The sequence below is a fragment of the Rhinopithecus roxellana genome, chromosome 1, assembly GCF_007565055.1.
Source record: "Rhinopithecus roxellana isolate Shanxi Qingling chromosome 1, ASM756505v1, whole genome shotgun sequence".
Classification (NCBI taxonomy): Eukaryota; Metazoa; Chordata; class Mammalia; order Primates; family Cercopithecidae; genus Rhinopithecus; species Rhinopithecus roxellana.
The window spans coordinates 125,409,167-125,419,462 of record NC_044549.1 but is presented as its reverse complement, the minus strand read 5'-3'; the positions used below and the strand labels follow the sequence as shown (position 1 = coordinate 125,419,462).

The following is a 10,296-nucleotide window of genomic DNA, read 5'->3' as shown; positions in this document are numbered from 1 at the left end:
GGCATGTAGTAGGTACTCAATAAATATCTGATGAATCCCAGAAGTCAAGGAAGAGGACAATTTTGAGAAGGAAGACATAATTAGAACTGTGTATTGCTGCAGAAAGTTAGGGAGAATAAGATCTGAAAAAGTCACTGGGTTTTGACTATTCTCGTCATGACAAATAGGGAAGAGTTTCAGTAGCATTGTGGATGCAGAGGCCAGTGTGGACACAGAAACCAGAGTTAAGGAGTGAATTGCTGATGAGAGAGTGAAGCTTTAGTTACAAACTTTTTTTTTTTTTTTGAGACAGAGTCTCACTGTGTTGCCCAGGCTGGAGTATAATGGCATGATCATGGCTCACTGCAGCCTCAACCTCCTGTGCTCAAGTAATCCTCCTGCCTCAGCCTCCTAAGTAGCTAGGACCACAGGCACATGCCAGCACAACCTGGCTAACTTTTAAATTTTTTGTAGAGACAGGGTCTTGCCGTGTTGCCTAGGTTGGTCTTGAACTGCTGGCCTCAAGAGATCCTCCCACCTCAGCCTCTAAGGGAGGCTGGAATTACTGGCATAAGCCACCATACCCAGCCTAGTTGCAACCTATTTGTGCCCAGGTTTATTGGTGAGGAAAGGAAGGAACTAGATTGGCACTGTGAAACAGCTTCAAGGATAGAGTTAAGGGATTCGTTTTATTGCTATTTGTCCATCTGCTACTTTCCTGCACTTCAGAGATTTTGACTTCTAATGAGAGTCCCTTTTATGGCTTTTTATAATGTCAATTCCAGGGATTCAGCCATGATTTTCCTGCCTGCCCTCCTATGACCATATACCTCATCCCTACCTCTGCCTGTGTTTGAACATAGAAGTGCATACACGCACACACATGTACACACATGGACACCTTGATTTAGGCTGATCTCAGCATCCCAGGTATCTAAAGAATTTGGGAGTGACCAAAACTCTCCTCAAATGCAGATAAGCTATATGTGCCTCAGCAAAAGATATCCTATGAGAGTTGTTTGGGTAGAAAGGAAGCAACAAGTCTCCTGACATCTTGGCAGCACCAAAAGACTGATAGTCTTCTCTGTCTGCCCTTCATTCCCTTGTGTCTCCCCTGTGTTACTCATATAGACTAGAATGAAATGGCTTTAAGATTTTAATTTTTCATCCCCCTACTGATTTATCTTCAGCATTGATCCACTTGCTGCTATTTGTCATTTTTCTCCCAGAGGTAGATATGCCTGATCATGAGCCCCCCAGCCTGACCAGCTTTCACCACCAGCCTCACACAGCTCACGTGGTACCCCATACCTTTCAGATGTATCTCCCGATCCATCTGCCCCTCTGAAAGATGTCCCAGCAAGGCGAAGCTGGTGCAGTGCTGAGGCACCCCCTCAGGTTCGTAGCCCAGCTCCACCTGCCCCTTCTCCAGGGCATACCTCCCATCCACAATGGAGCCCGTTATCACTTGCACCCTGCTCAGGTTTGCTGGATGGTTCAGAATCACTGTCAGGTGGTTTCCTATACTAAGGTTGTGTGTCCAAAAGAATGACTCATCCAGAGTGTAGGCCTCCCAGGGGAAATGCACATCGGAAACCTGCATATCAGTGAAGACAGCTCCAGGTGGGTTGTTGGGACCATCAGCATTCTTTTTCTGAAGTGCTGTGGCCTTCTGCTTGTGATCAAAGGCGGTGTAGGAGACCCTGCGGTAAAATAGGAAAGGTTTGCAGAGGATTGGGCTTTCCTGGACCAGGAGCATACGGAAATGAGAAATCAGGCTGTCAAGGGGTTTCTCCTTGTAGAAGAGGAGGAGGAAATGGGCCAGGAGCGGGAGGTCCCTGCTGTGAAAGAGTTTGCCAAGGAAGCCCATATTGGAAAACTCCAGTAGCGCCCATGAGTTGGACTTCATGGTGGTCACCCTTGAATGAATGTGGGTGACAAAGTTGGGGGCAAAAAAGGCATTGTCCTCTATTAACAGGAAGTAATCAGAGAGCTTTGTGGCAAAGCTCATGAGGAAGGCGTGATCTACGTTCTGCTTGGAGTAGAATTCGCCACGAAAGGCTTCATCTCTGACACTGTCAACAGTGGGGTAGGCATCGGATGGAGCATGGATCATTAGCAACTGCCCTTTCAAGATCTGTGGGCTGAAGAGGCTTGAAATATGGGCAACAGTTTCTCTGAGCCAGGTGAGGTCAGAATCTGCCAGGTGGACCAGCACCGTGAGGTGTTTCTGCTCAGCCTTAGAGGAAACACGGAACAGGGAAACCAATGTGTACAAGAGGCTGCTTCTGTCCCCTTGCTGCACTGACGATATCCCCACTGTCAGCCATGCTGAGGAGAGGTAAAAATAGGGATGACTGTTAGTGCACAGTGATAGTGACCGTCGTCAGAAGGGTTAGGGGTTGGGATCCTATGGGGGACCTTCACTCTTCCTTCCTCCCTCTTATTTCCCACCTGTTTTTCCCTTTGGCAGAGGGGATGTTTACATCCTTGCTGCTCAAAGTGTGGTCCTTAGTCCAGCAACATCAGGCTCATCTGTAAGCTCATTTCAAGTACAGAATCTTGATCCCTACCTCAGATTTAATCAGAAGCTGCATTTTCACAGCATCACCAGGTAACTTGTATGCACAGTAAAGTTTGAGAAGTACTAAGCTAGGTGATGGTGAGTCTCTGTGGGTTCTGCTCAGTCTTCTTTGAGCCTGGAACTTTGTGGCATATGGTTTAGGGGCTCCATAAATATTAGCTATTATTTTAGTTATAATTGTTGTCAATTATGTTATTATATTGTTGTCAATTGTTGTCATCTTTCCAAAGCTGTCCTTTGAAGAAGATATATTAGGAAAAGGACTTCCCCTGGAAGTCAGGAGCCCGGAGTTTTTGTCCCAGTTCTGCTACTGATTGTGTGATCTTGAGCAAGTCCCTTCAGCCCTGAGTTTAGTTCCTGATCCATAAACTGGGGCAGTTGGACTATGCGACTCTAAGACCCCCTCTAATCCAAATGTTCTCTAATCTAGTGATTCCACCTTCTTATAGCAATTAACTTTAGTAGCTGGCCAAGCAGGGCAAAAAGAAAAGTAGTAGCCAACTTTATCTTTTTCCTCCTTCCTCCTCATACTGCTGATATATAAATATTTACCTTGGGGGAAGGAGGAGAGAATTAACTGCCAGATTCTTTTTTTTTTTTTTTTTTGAGATGGAGTCTCGCTTTGTCGCCCAGAGCAATGTCCGCTCATTGCTACCACCGCCTCCCAGGTTCAAGTGATTCTCCTGCCTCAGCTTCCTGAGTAGCTGGGATTACAAGTATCCCCCACTGTGCCCAACTAATTTTTGTATTTTTAGTAGAGATGGGATTTCACCATCTTGGCCAGGCTGGTCTCGAACCCCTGACTTTGTGATCCACCCACCTAGGCCTCCCAAAGTGCTGGGATTACAGGCATGAGCCACCACACCTGGTCATTGCCAAATTCTAATATTCCTGGGCACAGTCTGTCTTTCTCCTTCCCTCCTCTACTTTCCTTCCTATCTGCCTGATCTCTCTGGCTGGCTGTCCCTACTTACCCTGGGATACTGAATTCCTCCCTCTTGTTGGTACTCACTCTTTCTTCTCTTCTGGATTTTTTCCATATATTTGAAGGTGAGGTTCTGCCAGTCTTCGAGTGGTCTTGGGTCCTTCCTGCTGTTATAACTGGCCTCCTGGGGCATTGACAAGGGTAAACATATATATCCTTTCATAAAAAGAACAAAGTTTACACCCCAGTGGCTCCCCATCAGCTTTTCTAGGGAAAGAGGTGGAGTGAACCATTCTCCCTAAAGTGAGCCCAGCACATTCTCAGGATACCTGTCCGTTGGCTAAAATATCCAGGGCTCAAGCAGTATTTACTCTCTTCTTTACCTTAACAAATAAGGAAAATAAGTACAGCTTCTTCATGGACTAATAGGCCCAGGTCCCTACCCCCATTCCCTTTGGAGCTTCCTGCTCTCAGGTGAAAAGGTACAGGAAGGAAGAAAGCCCAGGGGTTTTCAAGAATCTGCCTGTCCACACCATTTCCACCCTATATTCCCAGTTCCCAAACTGATAAGGCTCAAGCCTTGCTACTTGGCCTTTGATAGTCATCACTTTTTGGTCATCTTCAGTTTCCTTGGGGATTTTCAAAGTGATGAAGAGCCACAGGAATACGATGCCCACTGAGGGTATGAAGCATTTCCTAATGGAACACCGCATCGTGTCTGTGTCAGGATACGGTTCCTATAGCAAGAAGTCAACATGTACAGCTGGAGGACTCTCTCCCTCCAGTCCATGCCTAGAACTTCCCTTCTGCCCTATTGAAGGCTTCCCCACTTGTATTAACCACCCTGTGTCTGCCCCCATATTCTACCTTTCCTCATCGTTAACTTATTTCCAAGATCTCAGCTCACTATGACCTCTGCCTCCTGGGTTGAAGCGATTCTCCTGCCTCAGCCTCTTAAGTAGTTGGGATTACAGGCACGTGCCACTGTGCCTGGCTAATTTTTGTAGTAGTAGACGGGGTTTTACCATGTTGGCCAGGCTGGTCTCCAACTCCTGACCTCAAGTGATCCGCCCGCCTCAGCCTCCCAAAGTGCTGGGATTACAGGCATGTGCCCGCCATTCAAGCACACCCTTTTATCTGATCTAGGAAACTGATACAATACAGCCTTATTCCCGGCCTAAAGAAGGAAGGTCACTTGTCTCGTGATAATATTTGTTGCATTCACTTCATATGCTTGGAGATTCAACTTCCCCAAAGTCTCCCCTACTCAAAATGATGAAGGTTGGCTGAGGCTTTAGTGATACAGTCAATTTATCTGAGTAAACAGATGGCCATTGTACTCTCCTTACCCCTGCTTTTTTATTTTATTTTTTGAGACAAGGCCTTGCTCTGTTGCTCAGATTGGAGTGCAGTGGTGTGATCATGGCTCACTGCAGCCTTGACCTCTCGGGCTCAAACAATCTTCTCACCTCAGCCTCCCAAGTAGCAGGGACAACAGACGCACACCACCACACCCAGCTAATTAAAAAAAAATTATTATTTTTTTGTAGAGATAGACTCTCCCTGTGTTGCCCAGGGTCATCTTGAACTCCTGGGGCCACGTGATCTTCCTGTATCAGCCTCTGAAAGTGCTGGGATTGCCCGCATGAGCCACCACACCCTGCCTCCCACACTTTTTAAAACAAAAATCGAACTATGAAAACAATTAAACCTGAAGTGTTGCCAAGTGTTATGCCAAATTGGTGTCTTTGTCAGTTTTTTTTTTCCTAAAGAGTATCCTTAGTTTATTCCAATCTTTAATCTTATTCACAGACCTTGATTAGAATGTGATTCTCTTAACTTAGAGTAAAAAAAAAAATCCTTTCCTGCATGTTGGGTTATTGGAATTCAGGCTGGCTCAGCCTCAGAAGCGCTTGTATGCTGCTCTCTTCCTCTGTGAGTGTTTTTTCTCCGGCGAGATGTGTTTCTCTGATTGCTTCAAGATTATCAGAGGAAAGGCTTTAATATGCCTTCTCCCCCCTTCTTGATTCTTTCCCTGTGTGATCAGTACACAAAAGAAAAGCTGTAGTCAGTGATTTCTGTGCTCCTGAGGCCATACTATTCTCTAATCTCTCCCATTCCAGGGATGCCTTCCAGTTTAGTATTTTGGTAGAGGTTAACATGCTTCTCTCCCTTAGCCACTTCACTTTTTGATGAGTTATAAAAGTAGGCTGGGCACAGTGGCTCACGTCTGGAATCCCAGCTCTTTGGGAGGCTGAGGCAGGAGGATCGCTTGAGCCCAGGAGTTCCGAGACCAGCCTGGGGAACACAGGGAGAGCTCCACCTCTGTTTAAGAAAAAAAAAAAAAAATAATGATAACAATAATACTTATATCTCCAGGTAATCACAGGGATGAGGGAAAAAAAATCTTATAGTAGTAAGGCTTTACAGATTAAACATTTCTTACTTGACTTCCTTAAGGCAAGACTTTTAGTCATATATATATATATATATATATATATATATATATGTGCACATACACTGAATAAAAAGGCTTTAGGGGCTGGGCATGGTGGCTTACGCCTGTTATCCCAGCACTCTGGGAGGCCGAGGCGGGTGGATCACCTGAGGTTAGGAGTTTGAGACCAGCCTGGCCAACATGGCAAAACCCCTTCTCTACTAAAAATACAAGAATTAGCCAGGCATGGTGGCACGTGCCTGTAAAATCCCAGCTATTCAAGAGGCTGAGGCAGGAGAATCACTTGAACCTGGGAGGCGGAGGTTGCAGTGAGCCAAGATTATGCCACTGTACTCCAGCCTAGGCAACAGAGCAAGACTCCACCTCAGGGGAAAAAAAAAGGAGGTGGGGCTTTAGGGCCAGATGAGGTGGGATTGGGATAAAAATCACCCAGTGAAAATGTGTGGGCACTCAGGCCTGTAATCCCAGCATTTTGGGAGGCCAAAGCAGGAGGATCACTTGAGGCATTCGAACAGGAGTTCGAGACCAGCCTGGGCAACATAATGAGACCCCCCCATCTCTACAAAAAGTTAAATTAGCCAGGTGTAGTGACATGTGCCTAAAGTCCCAGCTACTGGGGAGGCTGAGGTGGGAGGATCGCCTTAACCCAGTATGTCGAGGCTGCAGTGAGCTGAGATCGTGCCACTGCACACTCCATCCAGCCTAGGGGACAGTGAGACCCTCTCTGTCTCTCTCTCAAAACAAACAAACAAACAAACAAAAAAGACTTTAGGCAGGGAATAAGGCTCTAATTGCAGTTAAAGGGTTTCACCACCACAGGCATAAGCTCTGTTCCCCTTTGGTACCTCCCGTGTAGTTTCCCAGCCACAGAGGGAAGACTGCTCTCATTCAGCCCTCTGAGTTTGACAGACTTCTGGAAAAGGCAGGAGACAGAGAGAGAGAGAGAAAAAAAAAGGAACTGGGGTGATAAGGAACAGTCACTCCAGGAATAATTAATAGAGGGTGAGACCAGGCACAGCAAACAAGGTCTCCCCAGTTTTCTGCCCTTGAGCTAAGCTCCCTCTGTGATGTTACTGTTGCGTCCTAGCCACCTACTCCCCATTGTCAGAGGAACACACGTGCAGGACTTACATGTGACCTGTGTGTGCTTCATCACTGGGAGCTATGACTTCGCATTCACCCTAAAGACAAGCATCAGTATCTTTTTAGATACTGAGCACTCACCTCCCCATCCCCACCTTGTCCCCTATTTCCTTACATCTCTCCTACATTCTCTCCTTCCCTCTTGTTGGTTCCACTGACTCTTAGGCTCAGACTCCTACTCCCTCTCGCCTTCCCAAGCTCTCCACTCCTGCGGTTATCCTCTTCCTCTTCTGCATGATCCTCTTCTCCCTTTCTACTGGACTATTCCCATCACTAGGAAAAGGAAGTTTATTATCTCCTGGTGGGAAGAAGGCAAAAAGCAAAACACCTCCCTGAATTTGCGTTCTCTTCCAGTTCTGTGCCATTTCTCTACAACCGCACACAGCAAAGCCCCTTGAAAGCGTTGTCTTTGTTAATTAGCCCCACTTCATTTCACATTCTCCCTCCTCATCTTACTCAACCTTTCTGCAACTTTGACTCGGATGACCGCTACCGCCTCCTTGAAAGACCCCGTCTCTACTAAAAAATACAAAAAACTAGCTGGGCGAGGTGGCGGGCGCCTGTAGTCCCAGCTACTCGGAGGCTGAGGCAGGAGAATGGCATAAACCCGGGAGGCGGAGCTTGCAGTGAGCTGAGAACCGGCCACTGCACTCCAGCCCGGGCGACAGAGCGAGACTCCGTCTCAAAAAAAAAAAAAAAGAAAGACTTCCTGGGTGCGGTGGCTCACGCTGGTAATCCCAGCACTTTGGGAGGCCGAGGCGGGCGGATCACGAGGTCAGGAGTTTGAGACAAGCCTGTCCAACGTGGTGAAACCCCATCTCTAAAAAAATACAAAACTTAGCTGGGCGCAGTGGTGCACGCCTGTAGTCCCACCTACTCGGGAAGTTGAGGTAGGAGAATCGCTTAAACCTGGGAAGCGGAGGTTGCAGTGAGCCAAGATCGCACCACTTGCACTCCAGCCTGGGTGACAGAGCAAGACTCTGTCTCAAAAAAAAAAAAAAAAAAAAGAGAGACTTTCTGCTCTGGCATCTCTCTTGCCACGCTGATTGCTCCCTCTCAGTTTCCTTACTTGGCTTCGTTCTCTTCCCAACCTATATATGTAGGAGTGTCATAGGGCTCTCTTCTCTTCCTACACACTTTCCCTGGGTGATTTTATCCCAATCCCATGGCTCTAAGTAATATGCACACACACACGCACACACGCACATACATGAATGTGTGTATGTATGTATCAGGTAACTCCCAAATCTTATCTCTAGCCCCAATTCTTATCTTGATCCCTATCCTGAGCTCCAGATTACCTAACTATTCAATATCTCCAATTGGATGATAAGGTATCTCAACTTTAACAGAACCAAAATAAAACTACAGATTCCTCCTAGCTCCCAAATAATTTCCTCCCCAAGTTTTTTCTACCCCAGTATATAGCATCACCATTCACCCAGTTAGAGAAAAAAAAAATCAAGGAGTTATACCTGGTGCCTCTCTCCTTTTTTTTCTTCTACTCTTGATTTTTATATAGAGACAGGGTCTCGCTATGTTGGCCAGGCTTGTCTTGAACTCCTGGCCTCAAGTGATCCTCCTGCCTTGGCCCCCAAAGTGCTGGAATTATAGGTGTGAGCCACCACACCCAGCCTTCTTTCTCCTTAATACTGCACAGTCTATTTAATCCTGCTACCTTTTCCTCCAAAATTTACCCAGAACCTGACCACTTTTCAAAATCATCTCCTGGACTACTGCAACCACCTCCTAATTGATCTCTCACCTCTACTCTGATTCTTCTGCAATCTGTTCTCCACGTGGCAGTCAGACAGACTCTTCCAATTGTAAATCAAATGATACCCACTCCCGGCCTACAATTCCCCAGTGCCTTCCCACTGCAGATAAGTTGAAACCCAAACTCCTCCCCATGGTCTACAGGCTTTCACCTGATCTAGTGTTTGTTTTTTTGTTGTTGTTGTTTGTTTGTTTTTTGAGACAGAGTCTTGCTCTGTCGCCCAGGCTGGAGTGCAGTGGTGCGATCTCAGCTCACTGCAACCTCCAACCTCCCGGATTCAAGCGATTCTTCTGTCTCAGCCTCCTGAGTAGCTGGGATTACAGGCGCCTGCCCCCACACCCGGTTGATTTTTGTGTTTTTAGTAGAAACGGGGTTTCGCCATGTTAGTCAGGCTGGTCTTGAACTCTTTTTTTTTTTTTTTTTTGGTCTTGAACTCTTGACCTCAAGTGATCCACCCGTCTCAGCCTCCCAAAGTGCTGGGATTACAGGCGTGAGCCACCACGCCCACCTCTGATCTAGCATTTTGCCTGCTGCTTTGACCTCATCTCCCTCCCCACTCTCTAGCCTCAGGGACTTTCTTTTTCTTTTGTTTTTCTTGGTATGTCCCTTGGACACACCAAGTTGTTTCTTGACTCAGGGTCTTTGCACATGCTGTTCCTCTTTAAAATTTGTTTCTAGTTTTTTTTTTTTTTTTTTTAAATTTTACAATATCTTCACGACATTCAATGTTCCTCTTCTTAGAACTCTCCACTATAGATTTTCCAATAGCTGCTTTCTTCCTAACATTCGGATCTGAGTTCTGATGTTCTCTTTGCTGCCTTAGATCATTGTGGCTAACAGCCCTTGCCACCCCTCCCATTCCATCCTCCCGTACTTTTATCATGTATTCTGTTTTTCTCATCATTTATTTCATTGTTTTGTTTGTTTGTTTTGTTTTGTTTTTGAGACAGAACCTCACTCTGTTGCCCAGGCTGGAGTGCAATGGCATGATCTTGGCTCACTGCAGCCTCTGCCTCCTGGGTTCAAGAGATTCTCCTGCCCCAGCCTTCTGAGTAGCTGGGATTACAGGCACATGCCACCACACCTGGCAAATTTTTGTATTTTTAGTAGGAACAGGGTTTTGCCATGTTGGCCGGGCTGATCTGGAACTCCTGACCTCAAGTGATCCGCCCACTTTGGCCTCCCGAAGTGCTAGAATTACAGGCGTGTGCCACTGCGCTCGGCCTCTCAGCATTTATTTCTACCAGAAGCTAACTTACTTCTTTGTGTGTGTGTTTATTGTCTGTCTCCATCCACTAGATTAGAAATATAAGCCCTTAAAGGGCAGGGGCTTTGTTTGATTCAGTGCTGTATCCATAGCACTCTGCATAAAACCTGATCCAGAGAACATGCTAAACAAGTATTTATTAACTCACCAATTATAGGGACTA

At 46.3% G+C, this 10,296-nt stretch overlaps 1 protein-coding gene across 1 annotated transcript; it reads right to left on the bottom strand.

Annotated features, from left to right (window-relative positions):
- Positions 1-285: 285 nt before the first annotated feature.
- Positions 286-6,929, bottom strand: LOC104674504 (alpha-1,3-mannosyl-glycoprotein 4-beta-N-acetylglucosaminyltransferase-like protein MGAT4E). The gene is made up of 3 exons (XM_010378832.2): positions 6,792-6,929; positions 3,576-4,225; positions 286-2,310 (listed from the first exon to the last, which is right to left on the bottom strand). Exons 2-3 carry the CDS (start codon positions 3,745-3,747, stop codon positions 1,187-1,189), a joined length of 1,296 nt encoding a protein of 431 aa, XP_010377134.2. The 5' UTR covers positions 3,748-4,225; positions 6,792-6,929; the 3' UTR covers positions 286-1,186.
- Between the last annotated feature and the right edge of the window lie 3,367 nt (positions 6,930-10,296).

Bases quoted from the DNA above. Each gene is read 5' to 3' on its own strand.
- LOC104674504 (XM_010378832.2), bottom strand. From the start codon at position 3,747: ATGGGGAGCCACTGGGGTGTAAACTTTGTTCTTTTTATGAAAGGATAT. The intron at 2,311-3,575 runs GTGAGTACCAAC...ACCTCTCCTCAG, and splicing joins AATCCAGAAGAGAAGAAAGA to CATGGCTGACAGTGGGGATA.